The sequence below is a fragment of the Rhinopithecus bieti genome, unplaced genomic scaffold, assembly GCF_001698545.2.
Source record: "Rhinopithecus bieti isolate Rb0 unplaced genomic scaffold, ASM169854v2 scaffold_48368, whole genome shotgun sequence".
NCBI classification, from domain to species: domain Eukaryota; kingdom Metazoa; phylum Chordata; class Mammalia; order Primates; family Cercopithecidae; genus Rhinopithecus; species Rhinopithecus bieti.
The window spans coordinates 116,478-140,544 of NW_016819103.1; the positions used below are offsets into that span (position 1 = coordinate 116,478).

The 24,067-nt window shown below is 48.5% G+C and overlaps 1 protein-coding gene across 1 annotated transcript in view; it reads left to right on the forward strand.

Moving 5' to 3' along the window:
• SLC6A11 (solute carrier family 6 member 11) overlaps positions 1-24,067 on the forward strand; it is a 125,156-nt gene that overhangs the window by 97,203 nt on the left and 3,886 nt on the right. Inside the window, exons 7-13 of the mRNA XM_017858261.1 lie at positions 308-411; positions 6,546-6,670; positions 14,374-14,486; positions 17,601-17,738; positions 21,550-21,652; positions 22,910-23,010; positions 23,868-24,038. Of these exons, the coding sequence (XP_017713750.1) occupies positions 308-411; positions 6,546-6,670; positions 14,374-14,486; positions 17,601-17,738; positions 21,550-21,652; positions 22,910-23,010; positions 23,868-24,038 (855 nt within the window). The remainder of the gene's footprint in view (positions 1-307; positions 412-6,545; positions 6,671-14,373; positions 14,487-17,600; positions 17,739-21,549; positions 21,653-22,909; positions 23,011-23,867; positions 24,039-24,067) is intronic.

The following is a 24,067-nucleotide window of genomic DNA, read 5'->3' on the forward strand; positions in this document are numbered from 1 at the left end:
GTAACTTGTCCAGGGTCACACAGCTGAGGCTGGGATCCTAAGCATTCAAGTTCTTGCTATTCACTGAGCTATTATTCATAATGTCTGGCAAATTCCCGAATTAACTGAGGACATTTACACTTGATCATGTGGTCCCCAAGAATAGAACTCTTTGAAAGGGGGTCCTGGGTAGGTTAGGAAGTTTAATTATCCATTGTGGAGTTTTTCTGAAGGGTAGAGTGTGGGTGGGGGATTTCAGAGACCAGGGCCACCCTCTCACCACACATCTGACTTCTGTTTATGCCATCATCTTTGTGCCTTCCTACAGGTCTGGGTAGATGCTGGAACGCAGATCTTTTTCTCCTATGCCATTTGCCTGGGCTGTCTGACCGCTCTGGGAAGTTATAACAATTATAACAACAACTGCTACAGGTGAGCATTTCCCTGGGCCCTGCCAGCTCTCCACCAAACCCTCAGAGCCCTCTAACCTGCCAGGCTAGTTTCTGTTTGTCTGCCCACCTTGCAGGGCCCCAGGAGGAGACAGATAGGCTGTTTGTTGACCTCCCGCTACCCGAGGGTCAAAGAGTGGGCCACCAAGGAGCTAGGAGAATAACAAATGTAACCAGAGTCTCTCTCAGGCTGCAAAACCAATCCCCCACCACCACCAGCATCTCACTCAGGTCTCAGTGCCACCTCGTATGGGTAAAGACATATCCCAGGGTGGATAAGTGACTTGCCTGAGTCACAGAGCTAGTACATACACCAAGGGCCTTGTTCTCCCACCTACTATTTAGAAACCTGCTTCCTGCCCCTTCATACTTGACTGTAGGGTCCTCTTCTGCCCCACCTGGGGCCAGTGCCCCACCTTGCCCCTCAGCCTAACACGTCTCTTTGGCCTCCTGTAGATGGCTGCACCAGGGCTGGGAGGGAGTTCAGGTGAGGAGGTGAGCCCCAGGCTGTCTGACCCTTGGCCGCCTGGCCTCTTATGCCTGCAGCTTGAGTTCTACAGCAAGGCTGACACCCGTGGAGGGCAGAAGACCCGCCCAAGGTCACCCAGCAGTGTGTGGTGGAAGTGCTGGTCTAGGATGATGGTCAGTCTGTTGACGTTTCAGTCTATTGGGGTCTCGGCACCCCTGAACTCAGTGCCTGGAACACAATAGGCTAATATTTCATGGTAGATGGACAGCACATCTCTTCCTTAGAGTCTAAGAGCTCCATAAGCAGGGATAAGACCATGGAATGACAGTGCAAAAATCCCTTATCACAGAGTAGTGGAGAAAGGAAGGAAGGTTTTTGTTGTTGTTGTTGTTGTTTTTTAACAAATGGTTCTGAGATAGGATAAGTATTTTGGGGAAGTCATCAAATTAGATTCTCATATATCATCTCATCTTTCCACCATAATAAATGTCAGATGGATTAAAGAGTTAAACATTTTTTGAAAGAAAACCATCCTGTAAGTAGGAATGAAATACTGATTTCAGAATGGGAAAAGATGTAGAAAACATCAAAAATAATTAAAGAAATCACAAAAGAACGAACTAAGTGATAGATTGGTCCACATAAATATGGAGAACTTCTAAATTTCTGGAAAGAAACACAGAAACTATTCAAAGTAGCCACCTCCATAATGTGAGACTGGGAAGTCAGAGGTGGGGAGGTAGGCTTTTCCCACTTCTACCTTCTATACAGCTTAAATGAGTTTGTTTTGTTTAGTTTCTTTTGTTTAACTCTGAGTACATATTGCTTTTATAATTGTTTTAAAAATTGTTAATACAAATATCATCTACGTTATTTTATTTCCAAATATGAGAATTTTCTGTAAGATTAACAAGCATTCCCACAATGTATGATACTCAAGGGGTTTATATCCACAACATATGAATAATACAAACAGATCTACAGGAAAAATACTAAAATACCAGTAGAAAAACAAGCAACACACTCTTTTTTTCTTTTGGAGATGGAGTCTCGCTCTGTCGCCGAGGCTGGACTGCAGTGGTGTGATTTCGGCTCACTGCAAGCTCCGCCTCCCAGGTTCATGCCATTCTCCTGCCTCAGCCTCCCCAAGCATCTGGGACTACAGGCGCCCGCCACCATGCCCAGCTAATTTTTTGTATTTTTCGTAGAGATGGGGTTTCACTGTGTTAGCCAGGATGGTCTCGACCTCCTGACCTCGTGATCCGCCCACCTTGGCCTCCCAAAATGCTGGGATTACAGGCATGAGCCATGGTACCCGGCCAACACACTCTTAAAATATTGAGAGTGTTTTTCCCAAGTCCTGTTCAGCATAGGTGAGGGTAGGTGAGCAGGTTGTGCCATACGCCTGCTGGTGGGACAGAAACTTGGAATTAACCACCACATCACTGGGTCATCGTGTGGCTCGAGTGGCACCATGCATTTGAAAGAACTTTTATCAGTAACAGTGTCCCTCCCACATTACCCCATCTTTGAGACAGGGAAAGTGAAGCTGGTGGAGGTGGTACCTTGCTAGACATGGCAGGGCCTGGACTCTGACTGGGGTCTCTCAGTGTCCATCTTGGCCTCCCCACTACATCCTTTCTGAGAGCTAGCTTAGCGGTCACATTATGAACTCACTTGTTAAATCGGCAGTGTTTGCTGTGTGTCTACTAAGTGCGAGGCCCTGGAGTCCGTGCCATGGGAGATGCAGACAGCAGTGGTGCAGCCTATAGAGTTTGTAATTTGGGGAAATCAAGACAATGGGGAAGTTAATATGGGCAGGTCCAACATGCTGAAAAGAGAAGCTATTGTAGAATCCAGTGTGCCATCAGGCCGCCGTGAGTTCTGCTTCTCGGGTTTTTTGGATGAGAGGTATTTGGGTGACCGGATGATGACGAGATGCTAGAGACAGTCAGAACAGGTTGTCCAGAAGAAGGCATCTACGTTTTGTGGAGGATGTGAGCATGGGGGATGAGAAGTGAAGCACTTTGTCAGCCATGATGAAAATGTTAATTATAGACAGGAAGAAAGAGGCACCCAGATAGGAAGAACAGCACATGCAGGCTTCCAGGCTGGGCCAAGTCTGATCCCCTTGGGATACCAGAGAGGGCTACTGTCTGGTATCCCTCCATGGGGATACAGTATCACCCCATCAGTAGCTTACGGTCAGCATGGGGACCTCTGTGCTGGGACCTTCAGAGATCACTTGGTCACTGTCCTCTCCAGCTAGGCCGTCAGCACCATGAGGATGTGGGCTACATGTTCTTGTTCTCTGCTGCATCCCTTGTACTTAGTTTAGTGCTGGCTTCTATGCAGGGAAGTCAGAACAAAATCACCCCATTACACAAGCAAGGAGACAGCGGCCCATGGAGCTCAAGTCCCTTGCTCCTGTTTACATCGCCAGAGCTGGAGCGTGGCTTTTCACCTGAGTCTTCCTGGCTCCTGCACCCCCATTCCTCACTACCAGGGGTGGTCAGCTGTTTCCCAACTGCTGGAGTTGAAAAGGGTTTGGTCAAAAGTGCCTTGTCTCCAGCCTGTGTCTTGGGGCAGTGGCAGTTTCATTCCCCAAGGAGTGTGTGGATGATGTGTGCTGTCAGCTGTGAGTCCCTTCTACTTCCCCCTCCAGCAGGCAGGGTTTTATTCCATCTCTCCCATCAGCAGAAGAAAGCAAATCCCCTGGGTGGCAATGCAAAATCAGAAGGTTCATTTATTTCCTTTTCCAAATTGTTCTGCAAGTGGGTCTTCTCAACTCCGATGGAGTAAATTAGTACCCTTTCTCCTGACAGCACAATAGCTTCTGGAGGTCTTAAAAGCCCAGTTCAGCGCCTGCTGACTTCAAAGCACTGTTACATAAGCCTTTTACCTTGACATGGGAGCTGGGGAAGGAATTAGAGGGCTGGAAATGGAGCAAGCCAGGCAGGGAAAATCTTCACTTCCGAAGACACCACTAAGCTCTGTCTGCTTGAAGGGGTGGGTGTTCTAGGGACTCGAGGGGAGGAGGGACAGGTCATGCATGGGGCTGGAAGGGACCTCAGGTCCCTAAACAGCTTCTCTGTCTCTCCTTCTGTCTCTCCCTAATGTGAGAAAGTCACTCAACAGACCTGTGCAGGAAGATGGGAATTTTTTTAACAAGGGACATTTGTTTTTCAACACCTGTGTGGATGCCCAGAGACAATTTTTTAAAGTCAGGATTTGTTCGTCATAATTTTTAGGGTGCATCGTTTTGTTTAGCTCCTAGCAAAAGCATGGGCTTTGATCTGTTTGACTCATCTCCCCCAGCCTCAGGATTCAGTGAAACGTAACCCAGGGCTGGCACACTGCAGGTCCTGAGAGCATCACGTGGGAGAATTTCAGAATGGAGAGACTGTAGGCAAAAGCTTTCCTCCCTGGTATCATCCAATGTCCACTGCTTGATAAGTCAGGGCCATTTTGCCTCAGACTTCAGGAAACAGGCACAAGGAGCAGATGTATCCCAACCTTAAGAATAACTCTGCCCTTACCTGGGCATAGCTGAATTTCTTTTTGAGCAGAGGTAAATCAGACTTGCAGATAAAGTCCCCAGTTATACCAGCCCAGCCAGCATTCACAGTGCCAGAAGAGTTATTTAAAGGGACATGTATCAGTCATCCATGGCCACAATACTGCTATGTAACAAACAACCCCAGCACACAAGGGCTGACCACAGCGAGTGCTTGCTTGTATTGCTCACAAGTCTGCTGGTCAGCTGGGGAGACTCTCTTGCAGGCTATGGATTGAAAGACCCTGGGTTTGGCTCCAAAGTCCAAGCCAGGCTCAAGTCAACTCCACGTGGGTACATTCTGGGGTCCAGGCTAAAGGGATAGCAGCTCCCCTGGGGAAGTTCTCATGGAAAATCACAGAAATGATATAGGACAAATCCAATCATGCAAGCACATCTCAAGCCTCTGTTTATGTCACATCTGCTAACATCCTGTTGTCCAAAGCAAGTCATGTGGCTAAGCCCAAAGTCAGTGAAGTCAGGGAAATATACTTCACTCCAAGGAAGAAGGTTGTGAGACTGAGTCCTTGCGGAAAAATGATTTGATCTAGTGCAAGGCCAAGAAATTCTGTTATCCAAGCACCTTGTATAGTCAGTGAGATCAGGTTCGAAGAAAAAATATTGCAGGTAGAATTGGAACCCAAGGCTCTTGACCACCAGTTCAATGCTCTCTCTACTCTGCCCTTGATTCCTAGGGTCATTGCAAGGCAACAGGGTGTTACAACCACCAACAATGTTAATGTAGGCTTTGGTTGCATTATAAAAAGTATGATGTCAGGAGAAGAGGAGGTGAGAGTCCTGCTGTGTTGTCGAGACTAGTTCTGGATGTGACAATTGAGGAGGGACTGGATAAGCTGGAGTGTATTACAGATTTCAAGCAAAATAAGGAATTGATAAGGGAACCAGAATGTTTAACGGAGAACAAAAAACTCAAGGGGCTATAGGGCCATTATCTTCAGATCTGCCAAGCCTGAAGGAACTCCAGAGTGTTTTGGAGGGTAAAGCTAACTTTATCAGAGATTTCAAGCATGGGTGAATACAATATGAGAAAGTTCTTAGCACTCTAAGCAGTAACAAGGAGAAAGTACCACTGGAAAAAATGGCCAGCTCCTCATTCCTGGGTGTGCAAGCAGAGGTCAGCCGGCCACCCGCAGGGATGCTATGGAGGCTAGTCATACCTCTGGCAGGAGGTTGAACAAGGTCACCTGGTAGCTCCTCCCCTATAAAATGGGGTATTAACATGGATTGTATACGTAAGTCTCAGTCCAGGCACTGCAGTGGTTGAGATTCTAAGGGCTAACTTCCTGACTTGGTAATTTTAGGATGCCAGGCCTGAGGCAGGACCAGCCGGGACTCAAGGGTACCGTCTTCATCTTGACAAAGTTCCATTGTTTCTAGTCTGATTTCTCCTGGGTCATGGCTTTATGCTGGTGCTTCTTAGCTGGTGAGTCCCCCCTCCCAAGAGCAGGGGACAGTCACTGCCCTGATAAACCTCTCCATGCAAGGGTTCAACCTGGAAGGGGCTGCTCCCTCGCAGCAGCAGAGCAGAGACAGACTGAGGTCTGGCAGATGCTGCTCCAGTGAACAGCTTGGCCAGGATGAATGTCACCATAAAGCCTCTGCCCCGGAGGCTGCCAGAGCTTCAGGTGCAAGGCCCATGGTTGCTCTCCTGGCTGAGAAGCCCCCATTTCTCCCATGGAGGCTTCTCCTGCCCTCTTTGCTTTGAGCTCCCAGGAATACTTTCCCAGGCTTTCTCTCCTACCAGGGACTTGGAGGAGTGTCGGTGTGTTTCAGAGTATTTTCTCATTAGTTCTGCATTTTCCCATGTGCCAGCCTCCCTTCCCACGCTGACTCCATATTTCTGATTCCTGACCTACCTTATCTTCTAGAAATTCAGGAGAAGCTGTGTGACCATGGGCCAGCCACCTAACCTCTCTGAACCATGAGTGCTCCATCAGAAAAATGGAGCTGCCTGTGCCCGCACTTCTCTGCCTGCCCCACAGGACAACCATGGTGCTCGGGTGGAGAATGTTCAAGCTGTGCACCGGTTCTGCCCACTCTGACCTTAGTGCCTCTCGCTGCTTCCCCACAGGGACTGCATCATGCTCTGTTGCCTGAACAGTGGCACCAGCTTTGTGGCTGGATTTGCCATCTTCTCAGTCCTGGGTTTTATGGCGTACGAGCAGGGGGTACCCATTGCTGAGGTGGCAGAGTCAGGTAAGTTCGCCAAAGGAGGGGATGGAAAAGGCGGCGAGGGAGGCCAGGAGTGATGGTCATCATGAAAATGCCATCTTCCTCTTTGGCTCACACATCTGGATTCAAGCCTCAGAAAGGGGCCCCACCATTCATCCACAATCCAGGATCCTGGGAATTACCGAGGAGGAAAGCCTCGACACCTCCTCCCTCCCAAATCCAAGGCATCCCCAAGTTTTGTAGATGCTGTCACCCACTTCATTCATTTCTCCCAAGCTCCACTGTCTCCCCACTAGCCCGGGCCACCATCACTGCTCACCTGGATGGCTCAGAAACCTTTCACTGGACTCTGCCTCTGCTATGGTCACTTCCACTTCATGCTCTATCCTGCAGGGGGATTTCTTTTTTTTTTTCAAAATGCGAATCTGAACATGTCTTCTCTGATGAAAAGCCTTGCTTGGCTTCTCACAGTGCTGGACTCAGCATGGCCACAAGGCCCTGTGTTGCCTGGCCCCTGTGGCCTCACCAGCCTCACCACCCACCATTCTCCCATGCTCACTCTGCCCCACCACAGTGGTCTGCTTCACTTCTGCAAGTTAACTCTCTCCTCCTCCCTCAGGGCCTTTGCACATGCTTCCCCTTGCTTGGAGAGCACCTCTCCCTCCCTCTCTTTCCCTCTTCTAGACACAGAAGCACCATGAGTGTGACAGCCTTGAGTAGAGATTGACATGTGTGTGGAGCAAACCCACCACAAGCAGGGTTATCATTGTTTGGGTGATTGTGCAAAATGGTGAGAAACTGTTTCCTTGATTTACATGGTATTTGAATTTCCAGAGAATTAAGTGCATATGAAAAAGTACATAGTTTGTGTTTACATGACAAACGGAGTCTAACCTCAGATAAGTATGAATAGGTTTTTCACCTACAAGCATGTCCAGTGGGACATTTTTTTTAAGAGCAGCACAGGGCATCTGGCCTCCCTGGCCTCCATCTACTCAAGGCCAGTCCTGCCCCCACTCATTGTGACACCTGACCCACCTCCCTCTCGAGCCCTGGTCCAGGGTGTGGCTGTTTAGGTTTGGCCTGTGCAGTCAGGGAAGCACTCCTCTGACCCACCAAGACCGGCAGGCCACGGGGTGTGGATGTCAAAGGAGGCAGCTGATCAGCAAGCTCTGCTCCACGGCTGCTCAGAGTCCACCTTGCTCTTGGTCATGTTTATCAGAGATGCAGGGGCCCTGCTGAAATCAGGGGTACAAGCTAGACCACAGGATATGAGTACGATCAAAGCTCTCAATCACTGGGCACCTACTCATTGGACAGGAACTGTTCCACACATCATCTCATAGGATGCTCAGCTCAGCCCTCTGAAGTGGCATTTTTGCTGCCCCCATTTTACAGATGAGAAAACTGAGGCTCAGGGACGTGAGGCCACTTAACTAAGGGCACGCAGGCTGGAAGCAAGAGAGCTGGAACTTAATCCAGGCCATCTGGCTATCAAACTCATGTACTTCCCACTCCATCCCACTATGGCCGGGTTACCTAGCCCTTCACAAAACACCTCTGCCTCTTCCTCATGTTCAACCACAGGCAGCCCTGTGAGGAGGGATCATTGCCTTCTCAACAATAGCGTTGCTTACTGTGAGAATCCGTGTCCTCCTCTGAAACTCCCTTGTAGTGCTGCGTAAGACAGAGTAGCCACAGCACTGTTGTTGTTCATTTTATCATTGCTTCCATTTTGGAGGGGAGTCCAAGAGAGGAGTAATAAGAAGAAAAAAAGCCAACTAAAATTAAATTTTGGACTTCTTCTTATTCAAATTGAAAGAATACTCATTGTGGAAAAATAGAGAAACATTAACAGAAGAAAAAAATTCAAATCCAATGCAACACCTTGGGGTTATCCCGCTAGGATTTTTCATACATATCATACATATGTAGCTATAAGCGTGATGATCAAAACTGGATGATATTATCCTTGGCATTATGTAGGCTGAGTTCTTCCATTTATAATAAAGCATGAGGAGCTTGGCCCTCAGTAAAAACAGATTGTTATCATGAGTTGTGTGGTATTCCATTGAATTGATGCACTAGAATTGACTTTCTCTGTCCCACTTGTCAGGCTGTAAGACAGTTGTTTTTCATATACTACCTCATGAAATGCTCCTGGCACCTCTGCAACATAGGTTTTACCAGAGCCTTCACTCGTGGCTGTGCAGACTATGCCCTGCACAACTCCATCAGGCACTATTCACACAGCAGTCCTAGCTTTTACAGTGCCTGTTACAGACGAGGACTTTGTAGCTCAGAAAGATAAAGTGGTTCATCCAAGAGCATACAGTCTATAAGCAGTGCAGCCTGGATCTGGTCTTTTCTGCCTCGCTTTCTTGTGTTGCTGTTGGCATCAAGCAGGAAAGCCTGCTCTGTGCCCCTGGTTGGGGGTGTGGATCACACCAAGACCCTCTTTAGGAGTCTGCCAATTGGAGCAAATGCAAGTTACAGCTGAATATGTAGTCACCTCACCTTTCTCAGAAGGACCTGGGCTCACTTTCTGAGGCATGATTTTTGGAAAATACTTAATTAGATGCCAGAACACTCAGTGGGATGTCCCAGAACACCTTGGAGACTGAGCCAGGGAGACAGAATGTACTTCTTGCAGGGCTCAGATTTTGTTCTGTTCTAAGCCTAGTGCCTGAGATTTGCTGACCTTCCCTGCATGTCCTGCAGTCTGTCTCTCTGATGCTGTTGCACTCAGGATGCTGTCTCCTAGGGGAGAGTTTTACACAGCTTACAGTTGGGTCTTGCTTCTTTATCTAGCCTAATAATCTCTTAACTGGAGTATGTGGTCCATTTGTATTTTGCAATGATTGATATGGTTAGATCCTGAGGTCTGTTTTAGGACAGAAAATGTCAGAATAATAATCAGAAGTGGAAAGTGTCACATGTGTGGTAGAAGTGCAAAGTGATATGTTATTAACTTGAATAAGTTATGATGTATAGTCTTGGTCCAATTGCTTAGAGAAAAATAATAAGAGGTAGAACTAAAAAGCTAATAGATGAAACAAAATTGAAAATTAAAAATATTTATTAACCCAAAAGAATGCAGGAAAGTGCCACATAGTAAAACTAAACAAAATAAGCAAACAAAACAGAAAACCAAAAGAAAACAAATACAAAATAGTAGACTTAAATCTAACCATATTAATACTTATATTAAATTTAAATGGACCAGATACACCAATTAAAAGGTAGAGATTATCAGACCAGATTTTTTTTAAAAGAAGACCCAACTATAAAATGTCTAAAAGAGACACACTTTAAAGACACAGATAAAGTATAAAAGAATGGGTAAAGATATACCATTCAAGCAATAAACATAAGAAAACTGGCTTGACTGTATTAGTGTTGGACAGAGTAAACTTCAAGTCAAAAAGTATTAGCAGAGATAAAGAAGAACACCTCATCTTGATAAAAGGGGCAATTCATTGAGAAGACATAGGAATCCTAGTGAGTTTGTACCTGAAAGCAGAGATTTGTTATATAGGGAGCTAAAACTGATAGAACTAGAGGGGAAAATAGACAAATCCACAAACATAGTTGGAGATTTTAACACCCCTTTCTAATGATAGAACAATTATATGAAATGTCAATAAAGACACGGAGATCTGAACAATACTATCAACCACAATGACTTCACTAATATTTATCAAACAGTGCACTCAGTACTTACAGAGCACAATTCTTTTCCAGTGGACATGGAACATTCACCAAGATAGACCATATACTATGCCACAAAACAAGCATCAGTGTATCTCAAGAAATTGAAATCTATGAATATAATGCACCATGTTAATAGATCTAACAAAAAAACATAAGATTAGCTTCATCAATGCATAAAAAACCTTTAACAAAATTTAACACCCATTTACAATATAAAATAATCAAGAAAATAGAAATTGAGGAGTACTTTTTGAAATGTGTGTGTGTAAAAGTTTTTAAAAAGCAGATATCTATAGTATCCTACCCATTACGTGAAAAAAGAAGGGGAGATGAGACAATATGTCTACTCATTTGGGCAAAAGAAATACAGAAAGGATTAACTAGAAACAAACAAGAATGGTTACCTTCAGGGATGGTCGGAAAAGGGGTGGAAAGAAGAGAGGAATGGGAATGAGGGAGGAAGAATGAGAAGGAAGCAGTGCTTCTTTGAATAGATCTTTTTTTTTAATTAGCTCTGAGTCTTGGTAATGTTTCACATACCACTCAAAATAAACCATCATTTTTTTGTAGTGGAACCCCAAATTGAATACAAATAGTAACAAATGAACTTAACTATACTACAAATGAAAAATGTCACCATGCTGAAGGGAATGCGGAAGGAAAAACTAACCTATGTAACTTTGAGAAACAGCATCTTGACTGGATATTGTAAGGCTAAAGACAAAAATAACTGTATTGTGCTCCAATTAGTATAGGGGTAGCAATTCTGCAACTGTTATAAGTGTGTATATTAGGATTGAACAAATAGGTAAACATTTTATAGATAGATTTTTCACGGAGAAAGAAGTTATAAATAAGGAAAGGACAGATGCTAGAATGTCTTTTATTGGAATTGGAAGTATCAGTATATTAAAACTCATGGTTTTCATCTGTGTACAGATAGATATAGAAATATTCATGTGTATATGCATGGATAAATATACATATATTTCCTATCTTTGTGTGCTGAGAGAGCTTACAAGCAATAATACTCCATAGTTATGAGCACACCTGGGGCTCAGATCTTGGTTTCTAAACACTATTCTTCAATTTAAAACAAAACAAAATCAAAACAGGGCTCCTTGACAAAGCAGTTGATTTCAGGGCTAGGGCAAGACAAGGTGAAGCTAGAACATTTTTGTGATGCCAAAAAAAAAGGAAGTGCTCAGAAAAAAATGGATGGAGGCATGTCAAAAAGCCATGGAAATCAACCTGAAGGAACTCCCAATGGTCAAAACTGAAATAACTTGAACAGTAAAATAAATAATGATAGTATTGGATTGTAACCCATAGAATAAACTACCCAGGAGTCCATACTGACATATATAAATAATTGAATAAATAAATGGTGTGAAAGGATACTATTCCTTGGAGAAGAATTATAATTAATAAATATAGAAGGAATAAGGGAAATACCAAATCACCATTAGGCAAACACCATTGTAATCATGGTTGCAGGCAAGACCCACCAATGGATGCTATAATCAGTAGGTAAAAGTTGGAGTAGAAACAGGATATTTTCATAATCTCAAAATATTTCCCTCCAAGAGAGTTAACAATTACAAAGAGAAAAAGAGTAACGTTACAGTGGAGAAACCTAGCAGACAACAGTTTAACCTTAACCTTAAGTGATCAAAGTAAACATCACCAGTAATAATATTGATTGACATGTACCCCCTGATATAATACACCAGAAAGGACATAACATCACTGCTGTGGTTTTCTAGCCAAAAGATGTACAACCTCAGCATAAGTCATGAGCAAATATCAGACCAACCCACATCAAGAGACATTCTGCAAAACAACAACCAGAACTCATCAAAAATGTTGAGTTTAGAAAAGACCAAAAAAAGACTAAGGGACTGCCAAAGACTGGAGAAGACTAAAGAGGTACAACCACTAAACGCAATCTGGAGTTCTGAATTAAATGTTGGAACAGAAAAAAGGGGGCAAAAGGAGGAAAACTGGCAGAATATGAATAAGATCTGTGGCTTAATGGTATTATACCAATATTAATTTACCAATTATTAAATATTGAATGCGTTCCCCTAAAATCAGAAACAAAGCAAGGATGTATGCTATCTCTGCCTCTATACCGTATAGCAATGAAGTTCCTAGAGAGTGCAATAAGGCAAGAACAATAAAAATAATTAAAGGGAAGAATAAAAATTTTCTTGATAAACATACTGACCCAGCCAAAAATCCTAAGGAACCTACTAAAAAAGTAATACGTGAACTCAGTGAGGTCAAAGGACAAAATATATAAAATCTATTGTACTTCTTTACATGCTAGCAGGAAACAAATGGACAGTTTTTACTTCTGCTCTTCACAAGACACCATTAAGAAAATGAAAAGGCAAGCCACAGACTGGGAGAAAATATTTGTAATAACTCCTCTGATCAAGGATTTACATCCTAAACATATAAAGAACTCTCACAATCAAATAAAAAGGAAACAACCTAATGAAAAAAAGTGGACAAAAAAATCAAGCCATCACTTCACAAAGGAAGACATATGAACAGACAATAAACGTGAAGATACTCAACGTCATTAGCTCGTCATTAGCTATCAGAGAAATGCAAATGAAAACTATGATATAACATCTCTCTCCCACTGTAATGACACATCTTAAAAGACTGACAATATCAAGTGTTGACAAGGATGTGGAGCCACTGGAAATTGAAAACATTGCTGGTAGTACTGTAAAATGGCACAGCTACTTTGAAAATCAGTTTGGAATTTCTTAGAACATTAAACACGTGATTGCCATATGACCCAGCAATTCCACTTCTAGGTAGAATAGGCAAAACTAATCTGAGGATGAAAAAAAAAAAAATTGAATTGATGGTTGCCCAAAGTGAAGATGAGGAACGGAGGCAAAGAGACAGCAGAGGGGCCCAAGGGGCCAATGGCAGTGTTCTATAGCTTGATTGCCATGGCTTGATTGTCATGGTGGTTATCTGGGTATATACACTTTTTAAAACTATTAAACTAGTGTGTGTAAATTATACCTTAATGAAGCTTCTCTTTAAAGTAAAAAATCATCAGAGTTCATGTCTATTAAGCATTTACCTGCTTCAGTGCTTTCCATTTATTGTGTCATCTCACTGCATTAGCAAAACTAGGTAGGACTTTTTTATCCCCATTTTTCAACTAAGAAAACAGATTTGAGCCCAGGACACCCAGCTACAGAGCCTGTGCTCCTGACCACTGTGCCACAGGGCTCGACTCTCAGGTATCTGTCTGCTGACAGATACCTGGATGCCACCACCAGCTCTGCCCCGCCACCACCTGCCTGCCTCTGTGCTTGGCCCTCCCTAGAGGCCCCTTGCTGACCTCCCTCTGCTTGGCAGCCTCCTTCCCTGGCGAAGGGGGTAGACCTGGAGCTAGTAACTCACCCATGCACTCGGTTTCCCTTTGTTGTTGATAAAGTTCATCCCGAGGACACATTAACCCAGCCCTCTTATGTGGAGCAACTAAAACAAGGGAGAGTGGACCTGGAAATGAGAGTGGAAGCCAAAGGAAGAGGCTACCAGGGTGGAAGAGCATTTCTCCAGCCTGGACCCGACCTACCACAACCACTGGGTGCCTGGTCCTTGCCTCCCCCTGGGCAGACGGAGTCAGAATCACTGGGTGGGCTTGAGAATCTGCATTTTAACAAGAAACTGCACCTTGCCCCTTGAGAACGGTAGAGACATGTCCAGAGGAAGGTCCATGGATCAGCCCAACCTAGGCTTGAATCCTTACCCTTCCAAGGCCCTTGTTTACCTCTTTCTGCCTCAACTTGCTCATTTGCAAAACGGGCATCAGAATAGCACCAACCGCCTGGGGTGGCTGGGAAACAAGTGGTTTGAGTGAGAGGCAGGCACAGTGCCTGTCGCAGAGGAGGCTCTCAGTAAATGCTGGATTAAACTAGCAATGGTATGAGGGATGGGGCTCCACCCAGTGGCTTTTTCTCTCTCCCTCACTCCAGGCCCTGGCCTGGCCTTTATTGCATACCCCAAGGCGGTCACCATGATGCCTCTCTCCCCGCTGTGGGCCACCTTGTTCTTCATGATGCTCATCTTCCTAGGCCTGGACAGCCAGGTAAGGGGCCATGGGGAGGGGGAGCCCAGGAGGGAGGGGAACCTGGGCCAGGAGGCCAGACGCCACCCTTAAGAGTGACTCCCCAGGCCCAACCACTCCTACCTGGTCCTGGCATCAGGGCCCTGCCCACCGTCCCCCATTCCACCCTCCTCTTCCCTCCCAGCAACCCTTGCACCCCCCCCCATCCACCAGGTGGGCTCCACACTTACCCACAAATGTCTGTTCCAGCCCCTCTAAGCCTTCCCAAATACTGTTTTCCTTACTGGAATTCCCAACTCTCAATTCATGTTTAGAAAAATTTGCTAAATACTTCCCTTTTGCTCAACCACTCCTGCCAACAGCACTGCCTGGCACAGCAGAAGAGAGTCTCAGAGAGTGAGTCCCACAGCATGCATGTCCCTGTCCCAACCCAGTCACTGAGGACACGGACACATACAAAAGCACCTCCTCTTCCTTCCTCCATCTCTGTCCTGGATGCCACCACCAGCTCTGCCCCGCCACCACCTGCCTGCCTCTGTGCTTGGCCCTCCCTAGAGGCCCCTTGCTGACCTCCCTCTGCTTGGCAGCCTCCTTCCCTGGTGAAGGGGGTGGACCTGGAGCTAGTAACTCACCCATGCACTCGGTTTCCCTTTGTTGTCACACAGCGGCAGGCGCTCGCTTCCCACACTGAGCACACTCCAGCCTCCCATCCCAGGTCCCCGGCCTCTTTCCCACACTATTCCCCCATCAGTCCCTGAAACCCACCCTTTGCCTGCTACTCCGCATAGCAGTTTTCCCTAGGAGCCCTGGAGAACTTCCCCCAGCCACAGCCTCCCTGCCTAGGAGACTGGGTCTTGGCCAGCCAGCGCTATGCTGTGCAGGGGGCTCTGCAGGCAAAGCAGTCAGACACCCTGGGCCCCCAGGTGAAGTGGGGAGACACACCCAGCCCAGCCTATGGGAGTGCTGCCCTCACACATGACCTTGTGCCAGTTGAGTCACTTGGCACCCAAACCCCACAGCCAGTGTGTCTGTCAAGCCAGTCGAGTCCAATTTCTTCCCCTGAACAGTTTCCCAGAAGCTGCTGAGCCAAATCACCAGGTGTTTCTGCTGATAATCTTCCCTTACTGTTGCTGTTGCAGGCAGAGGCCTTGGAGGGATTGACAGCTTATTCGTGACAGGCCAGGCCTGCCTAGCAGAGGGCGGGGGGTGGGGCTGGGGCCTCGGCTCGGGGAGTGCCTGGGCTGAGCTAAGCCAGCACTTGGGCCTGGGGGCCCGAGGTCTGGCACAAAAAGTGGTGGCCACTCTGCCTACCCCCATGCGTGCTGCCCTTGCTGTGTGCCTTGGATACATTCTCAGTTCATTGTCACCATAACCACACGGGCTGGGGGGGTCCTTTCGTTGCCTCCATTTTATAGAAGAAGAAACTGAGGTTCAGAGATACTGAGTGACTTGCTCAAACATGCACCCGGGCCTGTCTGCCTCTTGGCCTACACAGTGCAGGTGTCTCGTCAGTTTCAATCCTGGATAAACAACCTCCCTAGCATCCCATCCTCTTCCCTAGGACCTGGAGAAAGGATAGACAGAGCCAGCCCTTGCTGGTGAGGCGGAGCAGCTGCGAGGCCACAGCCTGGGCTTGAGTCCCAGCCCCATGACTTGCAAGCTGTGTGCCTTGGGCTAGTCACCTTGCCAGTCTGTGCCTCATTCCCTTTGTCTGCACAAGGAGTGTTGAAACACCTTTTCTGAGGAGGCAGAGGTAAATCAGAAAGGATTTGGAGCCAACAAATGGCTCCTTGGAAGGGGTGCTTCCCAACAAGGTGGCTGGCAAAAGAACCCTTGACTCCTCCTCCCTCCCTCCCTCAAGGCAAGGCAGTGGGGTGGGTAAAGCCCAGCTCTGGAGCAAGATCGCCTCGTTCGAATCCAGGCGTTGCCACTTACCGCCTGCGTGACCTTGGGTAAATTGCGTGCTCCCTCCTCTGTGCTTCTGTGTCTTCATTTACAAAAGGGGGATAATAATAGTACAGACCATGGAGAGACTACATAAATTAATGTGTGCTAACTGCCTAGAACAGAGCCTGGCACGTCGCAGGTATGATGTGTTTGCTATTATCATTACTGTTATTATTATTAATGTGGCAAACATTTCCTGAGCCTTTCCCTCCTCTGTGCCAGGGGCCCTGAGCTAGACACAGGAAATAGATAGATGACAATGATGGGGCCCCTGCCCTCCAGGATCCCACCTGCTTGTAAGGAGACAGATATAAGCAGGCAACGGCCCCCAGGGTGAGGGGTGTACTCAGGACACAGAGGAGAGGGTTGGGCTGTCCTGAGTGGGGGACAAGAGTGATCAGGAAAAGGTTCATGCAGATCTGCCCCCAGTGCCGTGAGAACCAGTTAAGGGGGCGGTTGGTATCTTTGGATATTCAGGCTGGCTGTTAATGGGGAGGTAGGAACTGGGCAGATACCGTGTACCTGGCCCTGTGCTCAGCACGCAGGATACAGATGCTTAGTGGCTCAAACTCAGCCACTGATGCCTGCACCATTTGGCTGGGGCCCAAAGACACCCAGCAGAGATAAAGAGCTGGAAGCTGGCTCACCTCTGATTGCCCTCCACCCAACAGAAGGCCCTCATCTGCCAGAAACAAAGAGCAGGGAAGCATCCCAACCCCGGAGACCACAGAGACAGACCAGAGCCTGCCATCAGCAGAGCACGTAACTCCCACTACAGGCATAGAAACCCCAGCCTTGCCTCAAGGGCAGGGGCTGGTCTCATTTAAGTTGTCGACCCCAGCACAGAGCCCAGCACATAGGCATGTGACAGGCAGCATGCGGGAGAAGGAGGAGTACTAGATTTGGAGTCTGGAGACCCCAGCTCAAGTCCTGACTGCCACATCCTTGCTGAATAATCTTGGGCAGGTCACTCCCCACCTCTGAGCCTCAGCATCCTCATCTGTTAAATGGGCATGACTGGAGCCCCGCTAGTTCTGGGATTACTGTTATCCTCAGGCCCCTCATCTGCATCAGTGGGTGTGGGAATGAAGGAAGCCCAGGGTTCAGGCCTGCTGCGCTTGCTCAGACCCTGGGCCCCCAGGAGCGGCCTTTTCCTTGAGTTTCACACCATCATATCTCCCCGTCCAGTTTGTGTGTGTGGAAAGCCTGGTGACAGCCGTGGTGGACATGTACCCCAAGGTCTTCCGGAGGGGTTACCGGCGGGAGCTGCTCATCCTAGCCTTGTCTGTTATCTCCTATTTTCTGGGCCTCGTGATGTTAACGGAGGTGAGTGGCATGGTTTGTGCTGCACGGGGTGAAGTGGGTGTGTGACGTCAACTCCCAGCTCTGAAAGTGACTAGCTGTGTGACCCGGGTCAGGTCTAGTGCCCTCTGCCACTCGGTTTATGCTTCCTCCTAGCGGGTCATGGTGAGGATCTAATGGAAGTTCTCATCAAGCCCTCAGCACAGTGTCTTCATGTGCAAGTGCTCAGCTAAAGGCCGCTGCTGTTATTCACAGAGGGGAGTCACACTCACCAGGGGAACGCTGGGTTGATCTGTCATGGTGAGCACATGGACGCCTGGGCCATCCCTCAGAATAACTTCCGGGTGAAGCGACAGTGTCAGCTATTAGCCCTGTAACAGTTACCTATGAGTGGTCTCGCGTTCAAAGCAGGCTTTTCTGGGCATCTCTGATGATACTGGCACCTTTGGGCACCGTGTGCTCCAGCCTGGGACTTCTGTGTGTAGCCCTCTTCTCATTGTCCCTGCTGGGCCTGCAGGTTAGGAGAGGTTCTCCATGACCTTCAAATTAAGACCATCTGATAAAACTGTATTTCTCTCCCCCACCTCCCATAGCCATTCTGTCAAATAAATACCTTCTTATGTATCTTGGGAAGGTAACATTAGGTATTTTTCTCCCCATATGCACAAAATTAATTAATTTAAAAAGAAAGAAAAGAACTGTTGCCTAGAAACAAGAAGAGTCTTTGTAAGAAACATGGAAAGAAATGAGGGAACTCAGAATTAGTAAAAGCAGCTGATGTAATATTGAGGTCAGGCTAGAAAGCATTTGGGTTCATGCCACCTTGTTGCATCTACTCATACCCCCCACTTCCAAACTCATATGCTGCCTCTTCCTGGAAGCCTCCTTAGCGTCCCTTCCCTCATTCATGCCCCCAGCCCCTAGCACTTTGTGTGCAGCTCAGTTCAGTCTCCTCCTCCCCATTACTGTGATCTGTGGTCCACCTGTTCACCTATCTCCCCCACCAGACCTCAGGGGCCGTGAAAACAGGAGCCAGCCCTCATTTGGCTTCATGCCCTCAGAGCCAATTCGGCGCCTGGCACGGGGTGGGTACTCAGTGCACAGTGGCTGGCATCATTACCTCGCCCAGTCATTGTCACATTAATGAGAGTGATAATCAGTGTTGGAGCAAATAAATGTATGGCGCTTCCCAGTTTCCACCTCACCTCTCCCCACTCAGAGAAACCGGGCAGTGCAGTAAGCAGGGCCTCATTAAGCACTGATTAATTAGAGTCTCTCGTCACAGTCTTGTCACATACAAATTGGGGGGTTAGCCTGATGCGTTAAAGAGGCTAACGGACAGAATTCCAAGAGGAGCAGATGTTGGCACAGGCATCAGCTGCTTGGAGAAGGCAGGTGGTAGAAGGTGCTTCTTGAACCGCCTGCCCCAGGTGGCCCCAGCTCACTGAGTCTCTGATACCCAACCTCTGACTGAGGCCTTGCATCTGCCCAAGGGGTACTTCAGGGCCCCTGGAGGCCATCAGGGAGCCAGCGCCGCGTCACCCAAGACTGTTAGTCAGCAGGCGCTTGGGCCTCCCATGCCAACCGTCCACCTCCTCAGGGGACTATTTGTGATCAATTGCACTGGAGAAGTTCAGTTGCCAAATAGGCCGTGCCGCCTTGGCCTTCATGGTAATTGCTGGAAGGAACTTTCCCTCACTTATACACATTTAAAGCTCAGCTCTAAGAAAAATAGGCCACAAAGGTCTTTTCTTCCACCAAGGCAGTGTGATGAGTAATTGAGAGTATGGGTTTTGCAGCCAGATGACCTGGGTTCAATCCTCAGCCCTTGACTAGCTGGCTGGATGACCTGCAGCAGGTGGTGTCGCTGCTCCGTGCCTCGGTTTCCCCATGTGAACAGTGGAGATAACACTAGTGCCTGATAACACTAGTGCCTGCCTTGTCATTGCACTGTGAAGGACCAACTGGATTAAGACAGAGGAAGTGGTTAAACACAGCCTGCTGCTTGCTGAGTGTTGCACTGAGGTTTCTTTGTTCCTTTGTAAAGTATGATGTTCATGCGAGGGGAGCAACTGGAGGTGGGGGCAGGTCTTAGGTATTAACTCAGAAAGCCAAGCCCCGCACTCCACAGAGAGGTGCCTCAGACCTGCTCCTGACCCCGCAGACCAAAATATTCACTGTAGTTGTCACAGATGGGAGAACCCAGGCCAGACATGGCCCACTCAGAGATCCATTTTGTTTCGCCCTCACTGTGTTTTTTAAAAACACGAAGTTGCCAACAATTATAACAGAAAAATTTCCCATAAAAATCTGTATTTCTGGTGTCTTCCAGAAAATCTGCAGATCTGGCCTCACAGCTGCATTCCCCAGCAACTGCCCTCCAGAGGTGTGTAGCTAGATGGGGCCCATACTCTCCAGTTAGCCACGGTCCCCACCACTCCCTGGTGCCACACCCAGCCCCCTTTTCTCAGTTGTATCATCTGTCTGGCCTTGTGGGCATTGAGATGTTTCTCCCTGTCTAGTTGAAGACATGAACGAGTCCCATGGTGTGTGGTCTGTGAGTGACAGGAGGAAGCAGGCCCAGGGCACCCTGGGAGCACAGAGGGGAAGCAGAACTCCAAGGAAGTCCCCATGGAAGACACACGGGAGGCTCTCCAGGTTTCATTCCAGCCCCCTAATGCACTGTCGTGGTATTCAGACTATCCCACCCCACCTGATCCTTCCTAGCTCTTTGACACTTTTATTTCCCCTGAGTTTGATTACATCCCCTATGGACCCTCATTGTATTGTAAAGATTTTATTTAGAGACCCCCGCTCTCCCTACATCTACAGCTGGTGTCCTCTCCCCTCTCCTCCCTCCTAGAAAACCTTCCCAGATTACCTTGGTCAGCTGAGCTCACACATTCTAGGTCATCACTAAACTCAATCGTCACGGATTTGTATGCTACAGAGCTGGCCTGTGGTCATTTCTTCATCCCATGAAGATGGACCACATACCGCCTGTGTGCCAAGCCCTGGGCCAGAACCTGGGACCCAACCCTGGACAAAGCCAGCTGGACCCCCCACCCATGGAGATCACACTCCACAGGATTTAACTTACATGTATCACCCCCTACTGTGCACCAGCCCCGCTCCCCTCCTTTTTTAGTTGAGTCCACAAAACATGCTAAGGCCCAAAGAAAGAACGAGGCCATCAGGAAGGGCTTCCTGAAAGAGGTGGCATTTGATCTGAGCTTTGAAGGAACTTAGCAGGTGAAAGGGAATAGCATGTGTAGAGGCACGAAGGTGAGGCTGTCCCTTGGTCTGTCCAGGAGGGGCTGTGGGAAGGGAGATGAGGCCAATGAGGAGGGCAGCAGCCCTGACTGGCAGGCTGAAACGAGCCAAAGGGTCACTTTAAACTGCCACGTGTTTGGTTGGATTTGCACGTTTCAGAGAAAGGTTCCTCTGAAAGCTGGCATGCAGACGGATTGGAGAGGGTGAGGCCAGAGGCAGGGAGGCCAGTCAGGAGGCTGTTATAGCCATCCAGGTAGGGGTGCTGGGCCTCCCCCATCTCGATTTTCTATGTAGTCTCTGGCCCTTGGGGAGCTGGGAAGTGAGGGGCTGAGATAAGACAAACCATCTGCAGTCCCAGCAGCCCCCAAAGGACAGGAAATTAGGGGGCACCCAGATGGGAGGGTACAATTTTCAAACTGGAGAGACTAGGGAGAAACTGATTCCTGGCAGTAGTAGCCACAGAGCAGAGAGAGGGACCGACCTGAGGCCAGCTGGCTGACCCTGCTCTCCCATGTGTCCATTTACCTCCCATCCGTCTGTGTGTCTGTCCCCCGACCTACAGGGTGGCATGTACATCTTCCAGCTCTTTGACTCCTATGCTGCCAGTGGGATGTGCCTTCTCTTCGTGGCCATCTTTGAGTGCATCTGCATTGGCTGGGTGTATGGTGAGTAGCAGCCAAGCTCGTCCACACCTCAGCTGCCCACCGGGTGCCCAGGATCCTGGCATTTGGACTCTGGTGGCCTCTGGTTCTCTGTGGCTTATCTTGGTCTATACTGGCCTCTTCTTTCTCTTCAGGGATTCCTTGGCCTTTTCCCACTGTTGGGAGACCTCCTGCTTTCACACCCTGCAGCACAGGAAGGGGTTCAGGGCTCAGGCACTATGATCTTGGGCCAGTTCTTCTGCCCTTGAGACTCAGTTTTCCCCTTTGTAAAATACCAGTAGTCATTAACATGTCTCCAAGTAGGAGAAAGTGTAGTCGAGCAGCAGCCTGCATGGTGCCTGGCCTTCCACAGACAACCACCTCAGGTCCTCCTGCTCCCCAAGCCCAACAAGTGGGTGAGGGTTGCTGGGCTCAGTCATGGTCACTCCTGCCATGAGTGTGGCTTGGGAATGGATGCCTCTGCAGGTCCCTGCTCTGTAGCAGCCCTGCCAGGCCCCTGCCTTCGAAATCCTTATCCCCTTTTCAGGCTGCCTTGCAAAGCTGCACCCATGGGCACAGGCTCTGGGCTTGGCCAGGGAGCAGCCTCATTGCGATCCCAGTGCTGCTGTGTGACCAGGAGCACACCACTTCCCTTCTCACCCCATCCCCGGCCGGGCACGGTGGCTCACGCCTGTAGTCCCAGCACTTTGGGAGGCCGAGGTGGGGGGATCATGGGGTCAGGAGATCGAGACCATCCTGGCTAACACGATGAAACCCCGTCTCTACTAAAAATACAAAAAATTAGCTGGGCGTGGTGGCGGGCGCCTGTAGTCCCAGCTACTCGGGAGGCTGAGGCAGGAGAATGGCGGGAACCCAGGAGGTGGAGCTTGCAGTGGGCTGAGATCATTCCACTGCACTCCAGCCTGGGCAACAGAGCGAGACTCCATCTCAAAAAAAAAAAAAGAAAGAAATCCTCATCCCCACCCCTGATTGCCTTGCCTCCAAAGGGATCACCTTCCACCTTTCTCCCAGAAACTCATCATTTCCTGGGCCTGAGGCCAGGAGAGCTGTCTCCAGTAGTGGGCCAGCATCCCTCCTGCTGCTTTTTATTCTGAAACCTCACACATGTAACATCCTGATCGTTATTTAAGCAATACAAAGGTTCCTGCAGCAGTTTTTCTGTCTCAGGCTGGAGAACACAAACACTCCTAGCCATTCCTCTGACTCATGTACAAAACTTCTCTGGGGTGGGTATGTGCCCATCTGATTTATTCCGGACAGGAAGCAACCGGTTCTATGATAACATTGAAGACATGATTGGCTACCGGCCACCGTCGCTCATTAAGTGGTGCTGGAAGATCGTGACCCCTGGGATCTGTGCGGTAAGGGCCCCGCCAGGAGCCACCTCCAGCCATCTACCCACCCACCTACCCCCCAACCCACGTTTCCACTCCGCAGCCCCCAGCCTGGCCGAAGCTGGACCTGAGGAGGTTGATGTCTCCTGGTTCAGGCTGCCTTGCAAAGCCGCACCCATGGGTACAGGCTCTGGGCTTGGCCAGGGAGCAGCCTCATTGGGATCCCAGTGCTGCCGTGTAACCAGGAGCACACCGTTTCCCTTCTCAGGACCTCAGCTTCTGCATAGGCAAATCAGGCACTGGATCCGCCTCAGAGGGCTGAGGACTGTGTAGGCAACAAAGACCTGTCCCCGTCTTGTTGTTAACCATGAAGGCAGCAGAGCTGAGGGTGACAGTGGGGCTCATGCTCTGCCCAAGACCGGACCACAGCAGGGCCTTTCTGAGCAGACATTTAATTAAAAAACACCCAATTACTCATCCATTTATTGGCACTGGAAGTAACTCAGCATCTTCACAGACCGTGGTAGTTCTGAGAAGCAACTTTGAAACCAGTCTCAAGGAGTAACTAGAAAAAATAAAAATTCCTAACTGGGCAGAGGCTGGGGAAGAGGCTCCTGGGGGTGGGGAGAGGTCCTCACAGCCCAGCAAGGTCCCAGAACCCAGGGCCGAGTTCCCTGAGCATCTGTTGCCTGTGGGATGGGGCTCCAGCCTGCTGTGCCTCAAGCTCACTGTGGTCCTGGCAGGGCCTCACCTTTCACGGCTGTGAAATGGGGCCAACCTCCTCCCCTGCCAGCCTCCTGCTGGTCTGCCTGGGCCCGAGACCCCTCATGGCCTAGCAGGGCTGAGGGTCCATCCCCCAGACACCTGCCCCCATCTCTCTGCAGGGAATCTTCATCTTCTTCTTGGTCAAGTACAAGCCACTCAAGTACAACAACGTCTATACCTACCCAGCCTGGGGCTATGGCATTGGCTGGCTCATGGCCCTGTCCTCCATGCTCTGCATCCCACTCTGGATCTGCATCAAGGTGTGGAAGACAGAGGGGACACTGCCCGAGGTGAGACTGCCCCAGGAGGGCTGGTGCAT